The following is a 24,369-nucleotide window of genomic DNA, read 5'->3' as shown; positions in this document are numbered from 1 at the left end:
AGTGTCACACGGTGTCGACCCCAGTTCAGGGGGTATGGTGCAGTACTTCATCCCCTTTCAGTTATCTTGTGGTGTTCATCAAGGCTGCCCATTCTCTCCTACGTTTACTTGTTGCCCACCTCCTCTCCACATTAAAGTCCATAAGTCAGGAGGGTGATGACAACACACTTTAAAAAAAAGATTCAGACAATATTCTAGCAGCAATTAAACACATTCAAAAAGTTTCAAATCCCAAATTCCCAAACTGACTGCAGTCAGTGGGATTTCAGTGCCTAAACCTTCAGCTTTGGATGGATATACCATCATTATGTGTGTGTATAAATATATTAAGTCAATAGTATATCCATGCTGACACTGCTCTTGCTTTATATGTTGATTCCCTAGTTTGTAAATCTATTTAAGACCCCCCCCCCCCCCAAAGAAAAGAAAGAAAAATCTCTGTAACCCAGAATTCATTTGGAACATTATTCCAAATAACATATTTTCTAAATATGTAGTATTTTTATCTAGCCCTTCAAAATGGAAAAAAAGGATCAGATATTTCTAAAAATATTGTCACACTCCCATGTAAACCATAACTGGGGAAGGCTTATCCCGAATATCAAGTGGAAACAAGTTTGGACCTGATCTTCAAGATACTTGATCACAAACAAAATGACTGTTTCAAACTTTTCCATTAAGGCTATCTAGCCAAACAATAAAACAAGAAAATGAGATTGATATTAATTCTCTTTCTGTGGAATTGATGGTGAAACAATCACACTCATGCTTTATTTTTGAACATTTCTGTTCAGTTTTCATTATCATGCAAAATCTCACATTTACAAAAGTACATTTTGTTATAGAAAACTTATGTTTACTTATTTTATGAATGAAATGCAACAATACAAACTATTCAGCACTCTACAAACCCCAGTCGGATTCAGTTAGCTGCAGTCTGCAAACTCACCGCTAGATGTCACTGAATCCCATACTCAAAAAGTCTTAAATGTGTAAAATGTATAATTGTCTGAACTGCTCAGCCTTTTTTTTTATATACTCCTTTTCTTCTTTCCTTATATAATTTATTTACCCTACCCATTAAGCCTTGTAATATATTCTTGTTGGTATTATTATTTAGTTTTGCAATATTAAAATTTGGGTACGGCGTAGTACGGAAGCTCGGGAGGGGAAGCTGGGAAACCGAAACGGGTAGCGGGGACAATGGCGGCTGGGCCTGGTGTTTCTATGCAGGGCGGTAGTCCTGCAAGAGAGCTAACTCTCTCTGTTCAACAAGCTGGAAACCAAACTCACGTAGATCGGGTCAAAACCGAAGATGTCACAGGTAAGACCATGACCCGTGTTTATTTAGTTTTGGCCTGCTGGACTTCAGCTCAGGCTAACATCGGCTAACACTTAGTTAGCTGACTGTGCAGCGCCAGAGGTTGCTTCTCATTTCTGTCTTTTGTGGCAATACACGTCTTTGTGCTATCTGATAACTCAAAAACCTTCACTCGTAAAAAGTCAAGTCAATGGCTCTAGGCAGTGTGTTTCTTTGATGAAATAACAGCTAAGTTAGCTCCTTGAAGTAAGCAGCGAGCTAACATCAACTTTGTATAAACTCTGACACAGAGTAATACACAAAGGTGACAAAGTGCACCACACCTCCACCTTTAGCTCGTTTTGACAGGAGGTTGGACAAGATGCGCACCTACTCGATATGGAAAAGCATTTGTAGTAACGCTAAGATGACAGATGATTAGAATAAGGAACAGCTTTATTGGCCAGGTATGTTTACGTATTAAAATGATAAATACATAGAGAAACAACAAGTCGACAATAATATATTATGTCTATATACGGGTGATAATTTACTTTATATACGCAGAGTAGGATCATCCAAAACTACCAGACACAACTGTCACTTTATGAACAGTTACCTCAGTCACCGTGTAATAACCCTTGAAACACTATAATATCCACTGCACCTACACATTATATATATATATATGTTAATCTAAACACAAGGGCTGGTCATTATATCGATATTATATTGATATTATGATATTGAATTGAATTGAATTGCAATGAATGTATTGTCATTGCATTGAGGTCAATACAATGAAACAGCTCCCTCCTCGGTCATAACTCACACACACACATCTCACACTTAAATAAAGTTGATAAAAGAGAAGAATAAATAAATATACAGTACCAGTCCACACCTTTCCATTCACATAAATGAGAAAGTGTGTCCAAACTTTTTACTGGTACTGTATATATACACATATACATACCCACATGCACACATACATACATACAGACATACATACATACATACATAAAAAACTTGTGTATAAAGTGCATTTAGCGACTGCACACAGTTTTCCGACACAGAAACAGGTCATCAGGCTAATTGGGTGGTGGAGGTGGGGGCAGTCGGATAGGGGGCCGAGAGTTCAATTCCTGAACAGCTGAGGGGTAAAAACTGTTCCTCAGTCTTGTGGTGTGGCACCATGAGATTAGATTTAGTCTAGTTATTTTCTGAACTTACCAGACTGTTGTAGCTGTTATAAATAATATTATATCCACATTACTGATGATTAAGATCTCCTTATATAAATATTTTTGTAAAAATGCACCAACAGTCGACTCTATAACATTGTTGCAATATCGAGGTATTTGGTTAAAAAATATTGTGATATTTGACTTTGTCCATATTGCCCAGCCCTACTAAACACATACATATACATAAATTTCACTCATTACTGTATATTTGAGTAGGCTGTATAAACTGTAAATAACCATCCACTATAGGTATTTAAAGTAACATGTCAGTTTTTTCCCTATCATTCAACATTTGATGATGTTATGATTACAAAACATAATAAAAACAACATGTTTTTGATTAGATTGACAGTGATGTGTGATCTGATTTGCACATGTGTTTTTGGGATATATTGTGACGCAGTTAGTTAAATTCTGTGTTTTTGCTGATTGTTATCATGGCAAGTGCTAACGATGCCCCAAACCCAATTTTTTAACAGAAAATTAGCTGAGACAGGAATGTGAACTGTTTTCATGGGGATCACAGAGAAACACTGGTGCATTTTTTTTTTTTTTTTGTATGTGTTTTTTTTTTCAGAAGCAGAGAAGCAGAGTCGCATGGCTGCTTTGCTGGAGAAGCTTCATGCCAAACATAATGCTTCACGACCATGGCAGGAGACCAGCAAAGTTGTGCGTCAGGCCATGGTGAGACATCTGTTATATGACAGAAATGTACACTTTTATTCACAAAGCAGCAGTGCAAACCTGAACTCTGTTACTATCTATTTACCCACAAGAATAGAAATTAACCTCTATTTGTACAAACAAGTAGGGCCAGTGAAACTACAGTAGTGACATTTAAATATCTGACCTATTGCGCTGACTAAGCCAGTAAAAACATTAGCATAACTAAAGTCTCTTTACTCAGCGATTTTCTTACTTTCTGTTTTTCTGCACACTGTGTTCCAGGAGAAACGCGGTATGATGAATGCAGCAGGTCACCAGCTCCTGCTCACCTGCCTCGAGACCCTGCAGAGAGCGCTGAAAGGTGAGACTGTCAAATCGTAGGACAGAAAGACAAGGGAGAGCAGGCCAACGGTTTTCCATTAGATCATGTTTCTTTCCATCATTGGATAATTTAAGGAAAACCAAAACTGTGTTTAATTTGAGAATAACATATGCACCTAGTCACATTATATGATGTTTCCAATTACCTGTTCTCTGCCCTTCTCTTTCAGTCTCATCTCTGCCTTCCATGACAGATCGTCTTGAATCCATCGCTCGACAACACATGTGAGTTTTCACCATTTTGCTGTGGTTTTTACTTCATCTCTTCCAAATATGACTGATTCACAAGTTCGCCTAGAGCACAAGAAATAGAGGAGAGTGGAGAATGAAAGGTGTTCATAACTCATGTGTTTTGCTTTTTAAAATTGCACTATGATTGGGAATGAAACACCCTTCTGCTTTTCCTGAATAGCTGAGCGTGCTACCCACAAAACATTAAGTTGTTTTTACTCTTCTGATTTTCTATTAATTATCTAGTGGAGTCAGGCAAATTCTATATACTGCTAATAATTTGTGCAGAAGCCATATTGAAGTGATGATTTTTTGTCTTGTTTGGGCAGGCTGGGTTCCCACCTCAGCCCATCAGGGACCGAATGCTACATCACATCGGACATGTTTTATGTGGAGGTGCAGCTGGACACTGCTGGCCAGTTAATGGATGTCAAAGTGGCTCATCAAGGAGAAAACCCTACGGTCAGTATGACTTCGATACCTCAAGTTGAGACAAAAAATCTGAAAACTGTCTTTCACTCCTTTGATTTATGTTATGACTGACTTTCTAAATCTTGTTGATTCCCCACTTTCACACAATTCAATTATTCTATAATAACATGTTTTGGAAAATATTTTGTTACAGAAATGTATTATATCTTTTCTCAATATGTTGATCACAGAGTTGCCCTGAGCTGAGTCAGCATCTAAGGTGAGTAGAAACTGCACACTACAATATCATAAGCAGCATAGACCATGTGGTCCAGGGTTTCTTTTTTCGGTTTTTGTGCACTGATCCAGCTGCACATTTTCTCCTGCTCATCATTAGGGAGAAGAACTTTGAAGAGTTTTCCAAACACCTGAAAGGACTGGTAGACCTATACAAGCTCCCTGGAGACAAGTAAGTAGTAACTGTAGGCATGTCCGGTTGAAACCAACCTAAATGTGAGTCTGAGAGTTTCCAGAAAAATAATGATTAAAATGTCAGATTTAAAATGAAGCTACATATTTAGTTTTTGTCACAATGTTACATTGAACCATTTCAAAAAAGTAAAATTAATATCTCCAAACTATAACTGAACTCAGTCCATCTTTTGAAAATATTGGTTTAATTCGTACTTCATTATGAGGGTGTAATCACAATTAATGCCTGGAAAGGACAGTAATGATGAATCCCACAAACCCCCATAAAGAGACCGATGCTGTATTTCTTTTAGATTGTTATTGTTTTGTGTCAGTTGTATCTAATAATCTAATTTTATTTCTGCCCTCTAGTAAATTGAAAACCAAGATGTATATAGCTCTGCAGTCTCTAGAACTTGATCTCACCAAGATGATGCACATGTTTAGGTAAGTTTAAAAAGAGTGAGTAATTTTAACAGATGTAAGGAGTCATTGCTCCTGGTAAAATACCCTTTTACGAGTAGTGTCAAGTAATAAGTTTAAGATTTTAGCATTCCTCTTAGTCATGCTTTTTTATTTATGTTTTTTAGGTTGGCAACCAATGCTAATACCGTAGAGACAATTGTTCACGGCAGTGTGGGCCTGCTGACAGCCAGGAGTGGTGGCCATCTTGTTTCTCTTCAGTGTTACGTCTCCCCTTATGACATATTTGAGGAGGGAACGGGCTCACACCTCAATTTAACAGACGGCAATGGTGAGTTGCTGCGGACAAATTGATAAATAAAGGATACGGATGAGAATCAGCCACTAGTCATTTGAGTTGCAAAATAACTCAACTTCTGTCTACGTGGACACTTTACATTTTCTTTGCAGTGCCTCACTCCCTTGGTGTCAGTGTTTCTGTCACAATTGAGGGAACCTCCGCTGTCTATAAGCTCCCCATTGCTCCCCTCATCACTGGATCACACCCAGTAGACAACAAGGGGTAAGTACCCCTAAAATCCTGCATAGAACAATGTCTAAATTTGTGTAAAAAAAGTACCAGTGTGCTGAAGATTTATTAAATATGGTTAAGTGCAGTCATAGTATTTGAGATAATGCCACACTTTCACATAATGAGGCAATCAGGTGAGAGTTATTTTAGTGTTGGTATTTTGTAGCTAAAGACGTAGACAGGTGGCTGATGAGTTTATATTTCGTCTGTTGCAGGACCCCTTCCTTTTCTACTGTCACAAACTCCAACTGTGTGGACCTGCCAGCTTGTTTTTTCCTCAAGATGAACCGCCCCATGCCTTTCTCACTTTCCTTCATTCAGAGGCTGGGCAACGCAACTTGTGAGTTTCAAGGGTTTCAGAAATTATTTAATGATTTTTAAATGGTTTATATTTTCTCATAACATAAAAAAAATAAATACAAATAATATAACATCTGACATTTTTTCCTTTCCATTTTCTTACACAAATAAGAAAACCAACTTAGATATTTGAAATTTGCTGGAAATACACCCCCCCCCCCCCCCCCCCCCTTTGTTTTTTCTCCTCACATTTGTCATCACATGGTCTTAGAGCAGTTGTAACTGGGGACTGTTTCCTATTACTCACAGTACTGCTGTAGACTCAGTATTTCAACGTCCAATTTGTGATCTATTTATGTGCTTAACTGAAGAAAATGAATTTGCAGTGTTAAAAGATTATTTGATCAATTGATTTTCCTAACTCAAGTAAGTTTCAGGAACCAGCAGGTTCTGATTTGCAGGGTGATTTTAACACCCTGCAAATCAGACCAACCTGTTTGTAGACTGCTAAAAATGACCTTTAATGAAAATGGTTATTTGACTTATAGAGTTAGTTCAACTATCTCAATTTCTTTCCCTCAGCGATCCCTGTGTTTGAGAGCTCCCCCAGCCTTTCTCCTCTCTACCAGTTAATCGTCCAGAGCCAGCTCCAGCTCCTGGAGGAGGGGAGCACCACACCACCGCCATCACACAACATGCACTTCTATTCTGTGAGCAGACACACCTTCACACACAGTATTTTTTACTGGTACTGCTAATACAAATTATTTCGATTACTAATTAATCTGTCAAATATTATCTCAGTCGCTTAGTCTTTAAAATAACATTCATGGTTTTAGATTTCAGTGTTTTCCTTCCTTCATGACAGACAGCTATTTTCAGGAAAAGGGAAAAAAATGAATAAGTAAAAGGACAAGATACATACATCAAACACAAACACCAATTGATAAACCACACAAATCACTTTTATATGAGAAAACTGCTATCGTCATGCTTTTACAGGTTTTGCCAGATCAGCAGCACTGTTACTTCCTGAATGGTGATGCTCCAGTGCAGGATGGTCATTCTCTTCAAGGAGCATTGGTGACCAAGATCCCCTTCCGCCACCCAGCACAGGTGCCACTACTGTTGGATATCATACGGCACCAGGCGGCCTATAACACCTTGATTGGCAGCTGCGTTAAACGTACTTCTATTAGAGAAGGTGTGTATCTCATTCCTGACTCACCGTGTTTGATTAGTCAATGGTGATTTTTGTGTCTGATGTATTAATTTACTTTTGACAAATGTTGCACCTTTGCTATTGTACCCTCAGATAGCGCAGGCCTGCTGCAGTTTGAAGTATGCCCTCTTACCGACTCAAGTTTCAGCGTCTCTTTCCAGCATCCTGTCAATGAATCATTAGTCTGTGGTGAGCTCTCAATTGTAAAAAAAAAAATAATCCCAATAATCAAGCATAAGTAGATATTTCTTCAACATATTTTTTTCCATAGTTGTGTCATTCGGTGTTCTTTCCCTCCTGACATCTTCCTGTAGTTGTAATGGAAGTGATCGACTCCAGGCAGGTATCCTGCAAGCTATATAAAGGACTGTCAGATGCTCTAATCTGCACCGATGAATTCATTACCAAAGTGGTCCAGAGGTGAGTTATTTCCTCGTCAATGCATAAATGTGGGCATTATGTTTTTTAGTAGTAATGTAGGTAATCATTTCTTCCCTCTTGTAGATGCATGTCCATCCCTGTAACAATGCGGGCCATCAGAAGGAAAGCGGAGACCATCCAGGCAGACACTCCCGCCCTCTCACTGATTGCACAGACAGTAGAGATCATGGTGAAGAACAACCTGCCACCTTCTGGTAGTCCCACTTACAACATGGCAGCAGGCGATGTAACTAATCCTATGGGACTGCCTGGGCTTGGAGGGGGCAGCACACCTACTGGCGGAGGACCTCCAGGGGGACCTAATTTTCCAGGTCCAATCAGTTCCCTGTTTGGGATATCCCGGACAGAGAGGCAAGCCCAAGGAGGGGAATGCCTATCCCAAGGTGGGATGGCTGGGCAGCAGCAGGTGCAACAACAACTTCAGCAACAACAGGCAGGTCAAGGCCATACAGATGACTACAGCAAAGTCACACAGAATCCAATACTGACAAGTCTATTACAGACAACTGGAAGTGTAGGTTCTAGTCCCAGCTCCCAGAATGCACCACAACCCCACCAAACTCCACCCCCAACCTCATCCCCTGCCAGCAACACCAAGAATCACCCTATGCTGATGAACTTGTTGAAAGACAACCCCACACAAGATTTTGCTACACTGTATGGTTCTAGTCCATTAGAGAGACAGAATTCCTCATCTGGCTCACCACGCACAGACAGCATGGGAGGGACATGCCCTGGAAGTAGCACAAAAGGGAAGAAAAAGCGTCCAAGGGGGACAGAAAAAGGTGGGGTGTTGCCTGGAACTGCTGCTGGTGGTGGAGGTGGTGCTTTAGGCATGAAATCCCAACAGGGATCCATGTCGCACCACCAACACCATCAAGTCACACATGAGGATGATTTCCACCGTGAGCTCCTCTCTATGGATGTAGATGCATCTCAAAATTCTATCTTTGATGTTAACCTGACTGGTGATGGCTTAGACACTCCCCACAGCATCACTCCTGCTCCTAGCCAATGTGGAACCCCACCCTCTGGCCCCAGTATGCCTTATTCGCAGTCTCATGTCCAGTCGCAGCAACAGCAACCACCAGGTACTGTACCACCTCGTATGGTACGCCTTTCCAGCTCTGATAGCATCGTGCCGGATATCACAGAAATCTTGTCAGATTTACCTGAGCAAACAGGCAAAGGCAGCAGTGGGAGCCATGGTCAGCACACGATGGGCAGTGGAGGAGAGGATGGAGGCCCCTTAGGTACCCCTATTCGGGACTCCTCCAGCTCAGGTCAAGGCAGTGCAGTGTTTGACTCGGCTGACATTTTCAATACCAACAGCAATGAGAATCCTTTTACAGATGCTGCTGAACTGATTGCTGAAGCAGCTGCAACTGCAGCCACACCCACCAGTGATTCCTCTTCTACTAACTTCTTCCCTGATGCTGCTGACTTCAATCCTGACCTCCTTACTTCAGGTCATGGCTTCCCTCAGAGCTACTTTGATGACAGTTCTCCAAGTGCAGATGGAGACATGGACCTAGTCAAGGGTTTTGGCGGAAGTAGCCAACAGAATACCCCATCAGGTACACCTCAGAATCCCACTCCACATGGGCAGAGCACCCCAGAGCCCTCATTGAAGGACCCTTTTGATATGGGGATTGTTTTTGGGGGCAACAGCGGTGGTGGTAAACCGCTTCTGGGGCAAGCTCCTGATTTGGGAGACACACATGGTGGAGGCTCCCAGAGCCCCCTCATGATGGGCCTGGGAGCAGCATGTGGTGACTTTAAAAGTGCAGAACCCAAAGTGAAACAGCAACAAGGACTCATGCGGCCAAAGGATGAAAATGGGGGAAGCGGAGGAAGCAGCTCTGGAATGGGAAGTATTTCAACAGAGGGCAAACAGGTCAAACGTAGCAGGACTCCATCCAGTGAGGGAAAGTCTAAAGAGAAGCCACCCAAACGCAAAAAGCTGGACCCTGATGGCAAGTCCCCTTCTCATAGCTCAGGTGGACGGCCCTATACACCTCCTAGTGGTGGCTCTGGCTCTGGGGGAAGCATAAGTGGAGGAGGCTCCAAGTCTCCTGGTAGTTCAGGACGCTCGCAAACACCTCCTGGTGGTGGCACCCTTCGAATTCCTAAAATAACAATTCAGATTCAAAAAGGGACCATAACTGGGGGGAAAACTTCATCCCATAGTGGATACACCTCTAGCAGCTCATCTACAGGCAGCACAGGAGGAGCAGGTGGAACCAGCAGCAGTAAAAGCCACCATTCTCATTCCTCCTCTTCTGGGAAGATCAAGTCCAAAGAAGGCTCCATGGCACAAGGCAACAGTTCCAAGCCAGGGAGTGTCGGAGTAGGGGTTGGAGGGGGGCCATCCCAGTCGAAAGGCTCCTCCCAAGGTATGGGTGTTGGAAAACCGGGATCATCCCCCATCACCAAGCATGGGCTGTCTGGGCCTGGAGGTAGTGGAGGCGGAATGGGAAGTAGTAGTAAAATGAAGCCTCAGGGGGGCAAGCCTTCTGGGTCTCTTATGAATCCCAGCATAAAGCCCAACATCTCCCCTTCTCACTCCCGCTCCAGTAGCTCTGGTGACAAATTGTCCTCCCCTATGAAAATGCAGCAGTCCCAGGTTCCAGGAACACCCCCTTCTTCTAAGGCTAAATCACCAATGGGCTCAGGTGGTGGCAGTTCAGGAGGGTCCAAGTCTTCTTCTGGTGGAGGCATTAGTTCCCAGAAACCAATGGGTGGGAGCTCCTCCTCTGGTTCCACATCTTCCTCATCATCCTCGAATTCTTCCTCTTCATCTGGTTCCATGAACTTCTCTGGAGGATCCCAGTCTCAGTATGGGGGTGGCGGAGGTGGAAGTGGAGGAGGAGGGGCAGGAGGAGGGAGTGGAAGTGGAGGTAGTGGTGGAGGCGGAGGGGGTGGAGGCGGAGGAGGTAGCGGGGGTGGTCAAAATAATTCAAACAACCCCAACGCGAAAGGAAAGTCTCCCAGTCGAAACAAGAAGCCTTCTCTTACGGCAGTCATAGACAAACTGAAGAGCGTAGGTGGTGGGGGGGTGGGAGAGGATGGTTGTGAGGTTGGTCCACCAGGAGGGGGAACTGGTTCTGGATCTGCTCCTGGAAGTGTTCCCAGCAGTGGATCTTCAAACATGGGCCCTTCCAAGCATTCCACATCGTCCTCAAGTGGGGAGTACAAGCGGGAAAAGTCTGATAAGGAAGGAAAAGCAAAAGTTTCTGTTTCAGTGGGAAACAGTGGGGATAAAAAGCTGATGGATCCAAAAACAGGAGGGGTGAGCATGACCGGTCTGGCCAAAATCATCATCAGCAAACCTGATGGAGGCTCACCTAGCATCAAGGCCAAAGTGACCCCTCAGAAACCTGGGGAAGGATCTGGTGAGTCTATGCGTCCTCAAATTTCTAGCCTCAAAGCTTCCCCTCTTTTCAGTGGCTCAACTCCCAAGCATGACCGCTCCTCACCAAGCCACAGCCGCTCACCAGGATACACCCCGCTCAACCATGACAGCGAGAGCGAGTCGGGCAGCAGCTCGGTAGCAGAAAAGTCCCACCAAAACAGTCCAAGCTCAGACGACGACCAGACCATGCGCCCTCTTCACCCACAGGACTACATGAGCTCCATCCCCGTCAGCTCAGGGGAGAAGCACAAGAAACACAAGAAAGAGAAAAAGAAGCAGAAAGAGAGGGAACGGGAGAGGGACAGAGACCGAGAACGGGACAGAGAGAAAGAGAAAAATAAGTCATCCATGTCCATTGGTCCTTCCTCGCATCCAATAAAAGCAGACAGCTGGTCAAGGTCACCCATCTCAGCCTCAGAGTCGTCTCTGTCCATGCTGGGTTCAGAGCGTCCATCCCGGCCAAGCCCGATGTATATGAGAAATGAAGATGATGACCTCATGGACTCAGCTCTCACTGGCAACCTTTAATTTTATTCACCCACTTTATTTTACTGGCATACCTTTTTAAAGCACGCCTTTTAAGCAAACAATTTTACTCTAATTTATTTAACTCAAGCAATTTAACTCAAATTGAAACAGAACAATATTGTGGGTCCTTGAGTGATCATTTACCTGTTGAAGCTGTATTTCACTGTCATATTTTACTGTTGGAGTATCGGTGTATATTAGGCGATTGTGATGTCAGTTTTATATGATGCTACATGTTCATCCTAATCCACTTCAGAATACCAACTTCCTTGATCGTCATTAAGGAATTGGCTTTAAACAGTATATTTTTCAGAGAAATTTACATTGTTTTTATCTTTCCCGTGATGTCAGAAGGTCTTTGCTGTCAGTTAATGTTTCTGTTTATTCCACGTCATACTGTTCATGTCTTTGTTGTTAAAAACCTCCCATAATGCCACCATATTGTATGTTCTCAAAATAAGTATGTTTTAAAAAGTATTGTAAAGCAAGAAGGGTACAGTGTTCAGTTGCCTTGTTTTTCAGATACAACTGGGAATTTGTAGATTTTGATACATTTTAAATGGTTGTGTAAATTAGTGTAGGTAAAGAGGAGGTGCTACAGATTATGATGATAATAATGATGATGATGGAGGAAAAGAGACATACTGGTAACTTTTTTTAAACTGTAGAAGTTTTGGAAGCCTGAAATAAACATTTCACTTCTGGAAAAATTCTGTCACATTTTGTGTATTTTTATAAACTTTTGTAGAGTTTCAAGTGTTGTCTTTGTTGCAGGTGAACAGCTACAAATAATACACTAGGAGGCAGTAGAGTATCAGACTGCTCCATCACTGTTGGCAAAATTACAAGGTACTCCGAGACACCATCAATGACAATTTACACACTCCCAGAGGCTATGCTTAGAGGTTAAATTCATTTTCACACCTTTTATTCACAGGTATTATACAAGAAGATTTGTGAAATTATGATGCAACTAGGGGTCAAAGCAAAAGGACTTAGAAAGTAAACAGCAGAAGCTGCACAAAACCAATCAGGATAGTTACAAGGAATGTCATCAGTGAAAATGAAAAATGAATTATTAATAATTAAGTCATCTCAATGCACCATTGAGAGGATCTCTCTGATCTCTCAGACTAAGACACAACAGGGTATGGCAAAATAATGTGATTTCCACACTGAAAAGGATTTAAAAATAACTAAAGCACAGGTGCAAACACTTTCAAATATGCTGCCGATACTAGTAAGCAGTATTAATTATAAAAGAGGTATTGCAATCTGCACTGATATGTGAGTCTTCAAAGCAACACAAGATGATTAACAGACCTCGAAGGCCAAATCATCTTTTCCAAGTTTTCAAAATCAGCAAAATTATTTGACATGTTAATTGCGGGTCTGAGAAACAAAACACATTGAAGCAAAGGAACATCGGTCACAGCTTGAATATAATCAAGTGATGCGATTGATGTGTGGTAAGCAACCTGATGTGACTCCTTTTTAGAAGAGAGTAATGGTGATTTGATTGAACCATTGATTTTGTCTTGGCCCTGTAAAGAACTAAAAGAATAAATAGAGAATATCTTGTTTGGAGGGTAATGACTGTTCTTTTTCATGCAAACAAAAACACATCGTGCCTTGTAGTGAACATAAAATGCCAGCATATTGTAGGAAATCAATAGCATATCTGGCTGTGTATAGAAAAAAGAAAAACAGTCTAACCTTTGTCCCAAGTGACAACATATAAAACCAAATGTGGCTTCGAGGCTCACAGTCAGCTGATCTTCTGACCCATCACCTCACTTTTCTCCAGCTCTGCTGACTGGACTGTTTTGCCTCAAAAACCCTGCTAAATTGCTTAGCTAACACAAATGAATGGAGTTTCTTTATAATAAAAAAAAAAATCTTATCATGGAGTCAGCTGCTTTGAAGAAACAGCTCAAATAGCGCAAGCATATCATCAACTGTGTGCTCCTAATAGGCAGCAGCTTGCTGAGAGAGGCTGCTTAATAGTTGGTTGGTGCCCATTCCTGACAGTATCCCAAAGGGCCCCAGAGGGAGGTTGCCTAACCCTTTGTACTGTATATGTACAAACTCGCTGTGAGGATGGATGCAGAAAAGTGTCACATTCAGCTAAATACTATTCAACAACACTGCAGGAGGTTGCCTGAATGTCATTACTGCCACTAATACATATCCTTGTAAATAAATGACACACACACTTAACGAGGAAAATGTTAGGGATCTCTCCTTGCTTAAAAACAAAACATGTTTGCTTTTTACTTTATATATTTTTGTACAACCCAGTCCTAAAATAATGCATCACAACCTCAGCAACTCACTGCCTAATCTAAATTACAGACAGGATTACTTATTCAAATGAAAGTTGCTTCATTCAGCCACATCAGTAGAATGTTAGATGAATATGCCTTGAGGCTAAAGTAGTCTATGGCCATCGAAGATACTACAACTATTAATAATGTGTGGATTTTCTAATTTTTAAGGAAGAAATAAGTGTTCTTTAGATTATTATGAGCTAACATTTCTTTAATTGGTTATTTAGTGCCTTTTTTCTTCTGCACACAAGCACACACTCATATACTAAAGTATACACTTCATTACAGGCAGTGCACTAATTTCTGCCAGGTCCTTCTAACCAATTTGTCAAATGTCAGGAAAATAAAAGAAAACCTGAGACTGCAAGCTCCTCTCCTCTTTTCTGCCTCCAGTAGCTCCTTGACTCTCTACTCCCTGTCAACCTTTTCAAACTGCTGATCTTTTCTTTTCTCCAGCACAGCTAATTTCTCCATTGTCGACCCTGCCACTCAAACTTCATGCTTGGCTTTACATTCAATCCTTCAGCTTGGAATATATCCACATCATTCCCTTTTCTCACATTCACATTTTCACACATTATTCCCATCCTTTCATCCTGCGCGTACTCTTTCATCGTTTCTCAAACACAAGCCTGAGGCCGACTGCAGGCGTCTGTGATGTTACTGAGAACTTTCAGATCAGGTTGGCTGACAGGAATACTGCTTTAAAAAACGTCTTAATAATTTCCAGCATGGGTAACCCACTGTCTTTAATGTGCAGTACACAAAAATAAGTCCTGACATTTTCAAATTTCATCGCAGAGTAGCTTACTCTGCGGCCAAAATTATTTTGCAGCTTAATTCAGTTCTATAACATATGTTTTTTATTTATTTGTTTGGCAGGGACAGTGCTCATTAAGCAACAAATAAAAGAACTGTAAATGAGTCAGTTTTAGATTTTTAGCTAATAGCATAGAATAATGGATGGCAGTGTTGGTCTTTAGTTGAGCTTTGGTACAAACTGAAATATCTATTTTGAATATCAACTATTGGATAGTTTACCATGAAATTTAAATGGGTAATCATGATCCACAGAAGATAAATCTCAATGTTTGGCGACCCCCTGATCTTTTGTATAGCACCACCAGCAAGTTTTGCAAGTGAAATGTTTCAGCAACTACTTGATGGATTACTGTCAAATTTACTACAGATATTCGAGGTCCTTAGAGGATAAACTCTAATGACTTTGGTGATACAATGACTTTTCTTGTAGCTCTATCATCATGTCAAAATTTCAGTTTGCCCATTACTTTGATTTATGACCTGATACTCCTAAAACAGATGAAGTTTCCCCTACCCTCAGCTGTACTTCAGTGTTATTTAGTGCATCAGAGGGTTAGAATATTGTCATTATGAGCAAGTTAGCATGTTAATGTTACAATTTAGCTTGCTGTGCCTAGATCGAGCCTCAGAGCAGCTAGCGTTGCTTGTTTTGCTTTTGTTTTTAACTCATTGGTTGACATTAAAATCAGCCACAAGCTGCCATGGTTTATCATTGCAGTAGCTGGTCTGTCTGTCCATTTTCATTTGGCATGTACACTTGTCTCTAGTTAATTCTTTACTGTTGTAAATGTCTATGGCAGCAGACAAAATATGCAAATATAACGTGCTGATTATTCTTATTACTAAAATCTAGATTCCATCTTTATTCTGTTCCACTTTCTATAACCACCAATTCCTCCTCCTCTGGTTTCTAATCTTCTTCTATCTCAGCTATATTGTTGACTTTGACTTTCCAAATTGGCAGCTCCAAAGTCCAGTTTTGCCTCACAGGTTTGTTTTGAACTCTTTTTTGTCTTCAGTTTGTGTGGAGGGGGTAAAAGTCAGCAACATGAGCTGCAGCCATGCTAGTGGGTTTCACTTGATAGTGTGTGTATGTGTTACTTTCTATCTGGCCGCTTCGCCAGTCATTAAGCATTTATGGCGTTTGGATTTATTACATTTCAGGCATGTGTGACACAAAATATGCAGACAGCGAGTTGAGTTCAGCAAAATTGTTGTCTCCCCTTCAGCACAGAAGGAAGGGCTGCAGTTCATGACTGTTGATGAGCTGTATAGCATGAAAATAACCTCCCAGCTTATCCTGTAGATAAGCAAGCAAGAGGAGGCAGTCATTTGCCAGTTAGTTAAGCTTTATAGCTGCACACAGTCATCTTTAGGAGGCAAAGGTGGAGTGGGGGAAAGAGGAGATAGTAAGAATAAAGGCAAAGGAAAGAGAAGAGAGTGTAGATGTATTTTCAGCCTGGGAGTGCTGCATCCTTAACTAAGGATATTATTATAGCAAGAGAGCCACAGACAAACTCCAGCTTATACTCTCAGGAGTAAGGCATCAGCTTACAGCATGACGGCAGCAGAACATTTTATCAGCATTGACTCGAAGGATGCTGTCTGAGCAAATTGAGTTTTAAATTGAATAATGTTTTCTTGGTTTGACTCAACAATAATAGAAATCCAATGGTGTCACTGTGCCAATAAATTGTATTTTTGTGTAAGTGGTCATGTACATCAGCTTCAACCAGTAAATAATCATTGCTCTGACAAGAGACAGCTGTATGGACTCAAATGGAGGCTGCATTTGGTTTAACCCTCTTTTTCTTTAAAAAAAAATGTTACTGCAACATATGATGAAAAAAGTGTGTTTACATTTATTAAGGGAAATTAACCAGCAGTTTGCATTTTCATTCACTGAAATTATTCTAGTTTGAAATGGAAAAAAACAAAAAGTTGAATCCTGTTTTTTCTTCACAGCCTTATGTGTATTTTTTGTGTTTGCAAATCCTTTTAAATTGCTGCGCTAAGCCAAGTTTTCCTAACTGCATCAAGCTTTGGAGTTATGCTGAGGCAAACTGAGCTGTAAAACTGTATTGCTTGCTTGTGCAAAACTGAAGGAAGAGAAGGTACATCTAAGTTCATGGCTATAGTATGTCAACAATAAGGATTTACTTTCCCACTCATTTGAAAACCACTGCAAGATTTGGTCAAAATAGAAAATTGATCCAGAACATATAAATAACAGTAATAGCATAATTTGACTGAAACTTTTTCCCTTCATTCATCATATTCATTATAACATTTTTCTTGTATAATGTAAGATTGTTGCTCAAAATAAATGAAAAATGAAATAAACATAGAAAATGGTGAGTTTGAGGTTCATTCTAGAGCTTGGAAATGGCAGTTCGACTAAAAGACTCTAATCTCAAGGTCCATTTGTTTTTTCCAGAGCTTTCGGGCCACATCTTGTGGCTTTCTTCAATGAATAGAGTTTGCTCAAATGGACTGGCATGAGGGGCAACTGTTATATTTTCCCAGTTTAGCCATTCTCCACTGATTTAAATGAAGGAAAACCATTTTCTTTTAACCTCATGCAGTCATAGAACAAAACCTAAGTTACAGTAACTTTATGTTCAAAGTAACATGTCATGTTAAGTCACGATACACATTTCCTCAGCTGTTTAAAGTACACAAACCTTCCAAAGTAATTTTGGGCGGTGGTACAAACTGAAAGGCTATTTTGTCCAGAGAGGGTCATTTGGCCTGTGTCCTCCACTTGTTTCTCCTGTCAGTAGCTGTATTTCTGCACGATGATATGTCTGTAAGGCATATAATCTGTAGCGCTCATTAAAAAGAAATGGAAGTCTATTGTCCCTTAAATCCCTCCGGGGCTGGGGTGTGAGTCAGCGAATGGCAGTGCCAACCCCTTTTGGCATTCCAAACACAAACCCCAATGTCATTCTGGCCACCTGCCCATCCTCTCTGCTGATCCTTCTATCTTTCTATTATTCCCTCTTTCCATCTCTCCCTCTCACTCACAGAATCACTGCTGCTGCTTTTTTAAGTGTCTCTCTGAAGAAATATCACTGTATTACCCCTGTAGACATTTATGGGGCTGTTGTGAGTGTGCTGCTCCATTTAGAGAGACGTTATTGTTCTCTATGGGATTAAATCTCCTATAATGCTGTTATATTTATCCTGAAATGATTTTAGTTTTGCTTTGACACTTGTATTATACGTTAAAAAAACAATTACGGTAAAACTGATTTATTAGTGTAGTTCTTTTTCACTACGTAAATTAAGCCCAATTCTTAGATTGGATTGGCATCAAAATTATCTAAATTCAATATGTCCTCTGTTAGCTGGTATAGCTTTAAATTACAACATATTGAAGGAATGTTTGCCTCTTAAAGGGTATTTTGTGAAATATGTCTATTTGACTTCTTGCTGAGGGTGAGAGGAGAAGATTGATATCGGCCTTAAGTTTGTACATTAATTATGAAGCTACAGTCAGTATTCGATTAGCTTAGCTTAGCAAAAAGACTGTAAACAGGGGGAAACAGCTAGCCTGGGTTTGTGTAAAAATGAAAAACTTAGTTGAGTGCAGCAACTTCCTGGACTCTTGTCATCACAAAGTTGCCAGGCAGCTAGTGGAGATTGGTTGTCCCTGGCTGTTGCTGTGTTCACGTGTTAAAGTAGTGGAAAATTGTTATTTTTATTATTGTTGTATCATTGTTGTGTTATTGTATTATTTATTTACTTTTGTCCTTCGTGAAACACAATTACGTAATGTTGCCAGAAGTGACCTCGCCTAATGTATCATCCAACACAATAGAGAGAGAGGTTATAGATGTGGATGTAGTCTTTGCCAAAACCTTTACCATTACCTTGACCTGAAATCCACATCCTGCTCCTAAACCCTTAAAGCAGTAACGATCAAACCAGATACCCTCCTTCTAAACTAGAACTACTAAACTATCATATTGACTAAACTAGCTTGCACAAGGAGAGAAAAAGAGCATTATAACTGTATTCACTGATGTAATGCTGTTTTTAAGTTTTATAGGAATAATCTAATATATTAATATATGTGTGAACCCAAACTGAATGAGAACATACCAACTTAACACCTTTTTCCATTTTCCATATGATTGGTACCAAATTACACCACCCTTTCTGTAAAATTAACTGTTAAATATCTGCAAATTACTATGAAAATTTCCAGGAAATTGGTATTAAATGAAAGGACCTGTAAAATAATGCAAATAAATTTAAAATTTTAAAGTGTATGTCTCAAAATGTCAAACATTTACTTTCCATAGAGTAAAAATTCTGAGGGACTGTATTTTCCACGTGTTTTAAGATACTGGCATCATCTGCTTTGGTTACCTGTCTCTTTTTAAGACACAACTCACAGGTGTTTTGTTGGTAAAAAAGGTTAACACTGTTTAGTCTTACTTGCTTTGTTCAACTGGCATGAAACAGCTTTACACAGATTTTCAAGATCAACACAATTGCTTGACTCATTTCAAACATATTAATATGTACATTCATATTTCCTCATGTTGGTGAAAATGAATCTTTATCCCTGTACCACATCGTGAAGTGGTGACCACATGGTCTTATAAGCGGTAATTACAGTATATTCATCTTTCTCTGGCTGCTCAGTGAGTGTGTAATGATCCGTGTTATTTAGAGTGTGAGGCAGCACATAATATGTTTTCTTACTGGAATGAGGTCAGAATCATTTTCATGTAATCAGATTAAAGTCAGACAATTTAATTTCTTGGTGTTATTAAGTTATAATCATTTTACTTGGTTGTAATGAGGTTAAATCCTGGGCTGTGTTTGCTCCACCAGTCACTGTTTCTCACTGTTGGCTTCTCTCTGTAACACAAACAATAAAAAATTGAATCTGAAGGTATTTATTACTTACACTTAAGTGCCTGTAGTGTCTATGTAACACTTACATCTTCTGTTCAATTTCTGTGTTTTCACAGCATTTTGTAAGTTGTTCCTCAGGTCTTAAATGCCTGTTCTGGTGTATAAATATCACATGATAGGAGTATGCATGCATATCAAATGTAGGAATAAATAAACAACTCCAATGTCCACTTATCATTTATTGCACCAAGGTGACGTTTGCTCTCCGTCATATTCAAATATTACATAATATATTGTTTATAATCTTGTCTAACGTCACTTTTCATGTACTTGTTTGCAATTTTGGGGTTTCAGCTGATTTAAAAAAAAAACAACCCACATCTATTAAAGTTTAAAGGTTGGCTCTAAAATATGATAAACTTTACTGGTATCAACTTTATTGGATTGGATCTTTTTAAAGACTTTTCTTTTCTGTTTTGCTATTTCTTTGCTCATGTTTCTCTTACACCAGACTGTCTCCTCACATACCCTGAACACCTCGCTTGCGCATTTCCTTTTGTGATAGCTCACCTCGTTATTCACAGCTAACCTTGTGGAAATAGTCTTACGTCAGCTGCACAGTGGCGACTGGCTTTTCACACTGGCATTCGATTCTGACGCGGTGCATTTTTTCCCCTCTCTTGTCATGAAAAATAGAGAAATACATGAACACGCACGTGAACGTCTAGATTATTAAAAAAAACATCATAGGCTAAATCCACCATAAACATATAGTACACAACAAATCCACGCAGAAAGAAGTGGGCCATGTATTCCACATGGAGCGGGCTTACAGTGGAAAAAGTCTTCAAAGTGATAAATAAAAAACAAGGCTGTTTCGCACATGAGCAACCGTTTGCTTGTTACATCATAAAAGAGATTTGTCTCCTATCAGGAATTAGTGGGTTAATGTTTGACCCAGATACATCACTGATCTGTGGATATGCATCACATCAAAGACTTTAAATTAAGCTTTCTCATTTAAATAGGAAAGGGTCTTATAATAACATACTTTTACACCTAGTGGGCTTATTGCTTTTTTTATAACCTTTTTTGTTCCCACATTCAATAACATTTCACATTTCCATCATAAGCAAGCTAAAACTACAGTATCACAAACAAATTTTGTCTACATACCAGGCATGAAGCTCAAATCATTAACAACTCCGACTGCTCCAAGGCTCAGTTGGGTAGCAAGAGATTTGCATCCTAAACCCTGCTGCACATGACAAGATAACATTTGGTGACCGTCCTCAGTGACCTGCACAATTCTGCACAGACCTGCACTCACTTGGATCCATTGCCATGAGCAAGCCATGATTATAATCATGATCTGAGCCATGTGGTTTCATGACATGAGGAAAATGTGGGTGCTGAAAGTATCTGGCTCTTGTGGCCAACTGTGTGAAGAATTTACTGGACTGGAATTGTTAAATCATGAGTTGGCATGCTTAGTTTAACCTATAAAGTCGCCCTACTTTCAAAAAATATGTTTTGCTCATTGTTACTTCACTTGAATGTTTGAGCTTCACTCTGAGTTTGATACTGGACAGCTGTTTACACATTGAGCCACTGAAAATGGAAAGTTTCTCTGTGCTCATTGAAAATCTATCATTTGTGATATCGTGACTAGTTTTGAGCCAATTGTGATTCATGCAACTTACACATGTGTGTGTGGAAAGTTGAAATCTCCAGGCACAAATTATTATTCACTCTTCAAACATGTGTGGAGAGGATGCACTCCCACCACCCTGCAAACACTGCAACTAGTAGCTAGACACAACCAGGAAGTTATAAAAGCTCTTCCCTTTAGGCCTGTCCGTCCGTGTTGTATAATGAAACATAATATGTAAGTTGGAAATATGTGTTTTCAATTTAACATGTGGTCTGTTGAACCTTTGTCTGTAATCGTTAAATAATTTCATATCATAACTTCTAATAAGGACTTTTCACCATAATAATCGTATTCTTAATATTACATGGATTTGTTTCAGTGTTGAATGGATTGTTTTATGTTGCATATATATTAGATTCCTATGTTTATTAAGACCGGGAGTAATACAAAAATTAGGGATATAATGATTATTATGTAAATTCAACCCTGTTTACTGCCAGTGTTCTGGTTTGTAATACTTTCTCTGTAATATTACCTTTTCATGTATCAAAACAAATCATCCATTCTTCATTATCTCTGATGAATTGTTGGGTCCTTGTTTTTAAATATTTACCCCAAAACAGATGTTCTGTGAGTCAAAGCCACAACCATTACTGCAGTACTACTTGTAAAAATGACTTTTTTTTTCTATTATAGTCTCTATTTCCACAGTTATTACCTTTAAATTGACTTCTCTCCCTTTTTTACCTTTAAGATACTGTTTCTCATCTGAGACCATTAACATGTTTAGATAGACAAGGCCAGCAGCTGACTAATACATTTTTACAACTTAATGTCACCCAGCTGGATTCACAGGTGTAATTTTGTTTAATAAAATCTGTTGGCACCATGCAGGGAAGATCCCTGAGCCCTGAGTTAAATGTGCAGATACTTCATTTACTTCCCTGCACTTCCTCATTTGCATTAGCAAATTAATTTCACATCATTGTCCTCTAATTATGGCTTCGATGCCCCTTTCAGTGGAGAGTTAATGCGTATAATGAAGAATAATAAAGCACTGAGAATCTTACTCAAGAGATTGAATGTTTTGTTGATTATATTTCTGATTATGGTAATAATAAAGCATCGAACATCTGTACACAAAAAGATTAAGACAATTAGGTACCATTCTACACACAGTAGCTAGATTCACTAAATGCACAATTATTAGACAGTCACTATAAACAGCTCTTCCTCTATCATAACTGAGGAGTATCTGTCGTGAATTGAGGCCCAGCAGCACCACATGAGAACGTGTCAGTTTTCAGATAAACCACAAATCAGGCAAATTCTAACCCAGAGCATCTCTAAGCAAAAACTACATCCTCTGGCCATCCTGTGTGGAGAAACAGCTGACATCAGCTGCCTCACCAGTGTGCCTGCTGCAAGAGATGGCTGCTTTTTCTACTGGATATAGATAAGAAAGAATGTTGGCATAGATGACGAGTGATGACAAGCAAACGGGAGGGAGCGTGTAGAGTGTCAAATTTGAAACTGCGAGAGGAGAAGACGAGGGGCTAGATACAGGGGAGCAGGGTTATGCTAATATGAATTAATGGGGAGATTAACTAGAGTCATGTCAGGTCAGATGCCTACAGTACCATAGACAAAACCCTAATCCTCTTCTCATATTCCTCGCAGCTCCACATCACATACATATAAGCGTACACGCTGTTCCTATATAAGAAATGGTGACAGTTGTGGAAATGCAGAAAGACACCTGGAGCTGAAGGAGAAACGACTGGAGGAACAAGACAGGTAAAATACAGGGTGCATTACAAAATCTGCATGTAACTGGTGCAAATACATTCCTTTTTAATTCAAGACGTATTCAAAGTGAAACACCTTTGAGTACTGCCAAACATAGATGTGTGTGTGTGTGTGTGTGTGTGTGTGTGTGTGTGTGTGTGTGTGTGTGTGTGTGCGTGCGTGTGTGTGTGTGTGTGTGTGTGTGTGTGTGTGTGTGTGTGTGTGTGTGTGTGTGTGTGTGTGTGTGTGTGTGTGTAAAAGACGCAGAGAGAGAGTGAACGGATGCGGGGTAATGTATCGTAAGTAGAGCGTAAAAAAAAAGTTCCCTAAAGCATTTAATAAAAGATGATGCTGCAAGTTGGATACCAGCTAGAGCTTGGACATGACATAAGAGCAAACGATATCCATGTTTTCTTCTGTTATTTGTCTTCTACATGTTTTGTTGTAAAATACATTTTGATGTTTGTGTAGTCCTGACATTCTTCATGTGGTTTGTACCCAAATAATAATAATTTGCATTCAGAATGTAAAATGAACAAAGATTGACAAACAACATAAACCTTTACCATTTGTGGCAAGTTAAAGCATTAGGAAATAATAATATGTATAGCTGATTCAACTTTAACAATATATTGTCTATATAATATATATTGTATATGTGCAGCTTTACACTATATGTAAGGCCACACACTTGCAATTGAGTTTGAAAACTGATAGCTCTGTTTCTGCCACACACAATTACACTTAGAAGCCCTTCAGAAGTCCTTATCAGCTTTTTAATACATTTATGATAAAATAATGTGGTGGTTTATTTGCATAATTACCTGCTGCACTACAGCTAAATCTTGTTTCAGTGATGGAGAATGGCAGCAAGGGTTTTCAGTGTACTGTTAAACTACGAAAGGCCAGCCATGGTTGTTTCAGACAACTGCCACTAAAAAGAAAAAAGAAAACAAATTGGGACATAGTGTGCAGACCTACTCTGCCTCTGAGACAATATGTTGCTGAACAGAAAAAGTTAAATCTACTGGTGTTTTAGTTGTGAAATTCCTACTCTGTAATGGACTTCAATATGTTAAAAAAGCATAGATAGATAGATAGATAGATAGATAGATAGATAGATAGATAGATAGATAGATAGATAGATAGATAGATAGATAGATAGATAGATAGATAGATAGATGTGTTTTCCGTTTTCCCCATGCTCAAGGATGAACTAGTTTGTTTGAGAATATTATCTAAATATTAATGAAATGCGGTGCCAAAGGCAGAATTTTAAAAGATGTTCACTTATCA

The 24,369-nt window shown here is 39.7% G+C and overlaps 1 protein-coding gene across 1 annotated transcript; it reads left to right on the top strand.

The window, feature by feature from the left end:
• Positions 1-1,182: 1,182 nt before the first annotated feature.
• On the top strand, positions 1,183-12,317 carry med1 (mediator complex subunit 1). The gene is made up of 16 exons (XM_062442741.1): positions 1,183-1,324; positions 3,125-3,231; positions 3,496-3,574; positions 3,765-3,819; positions 4,155-4,287; positions 4,488-4,516; positions 4,634-4,705; positions 5,080-5,154; positions 5,298-5,461; positions 5,581-5,692; positions 5,917-6,041; positions 6,584-6,711; positions 7,004-7,205; positions 7,317-7,412; positions 7,538-7,643; positions 7,728-12,317. The coding sequence occupies exons 1-16, from the start codon at positions 1,204-1,206 to the stop codon at positions 11,605-11,607; spliced, it is 5,484 nt and encodes a 1,827-aa protein (XP_062298725.1). The 5' UTR covers positions 1,183-1,203; the 3' UTR covers positions 11,608-12,317.
• Positions 12,318-24,369: the final 12,052 nt, after the last annotated feature.

The sequence above is a fragment of the Scomber scombrus genome, chromosome 21 (genome assembly GCF_963691925.1).
Source record: "Scomber scombrus chromosome 21, fScoSco1.1, whole genome shotgun sequence".
Lineage (NCBI taxonomy): Eukaryota > Metazoa > Chordata > Actinopteri > Scombriformes > Scombridae > Scomber > Scomber scombrus.
This window is presented reverse-complemented; position numbering and strand designations above follow the sequence as displayed.

Bases quoted from the DNA above. Each gene is read 5' to 3' on its own strand.
- med1 (XM_062442741.1), top strand. From the start codon at position 1,204: ATGGCGGCTGGGCCTGGTGTTTCTATGCAGGGCGGTAGTCCTGCAAGA. The intron at 4,517-4,633 runs GTGAGTAGAAAC...GCTCATCATTAG, and splicing joins GAGCTGAGTCAGCATCTAAG to GGAGAAGAACTTTGAAGAGT. The intron at 4,706-5,079 runs GTAAGTAGTAAC...TCTGCCCTCTAG, and splicing joins TACAAGCTCCCTGGAGACAA to TAAATTGAAAACCAAGATGT.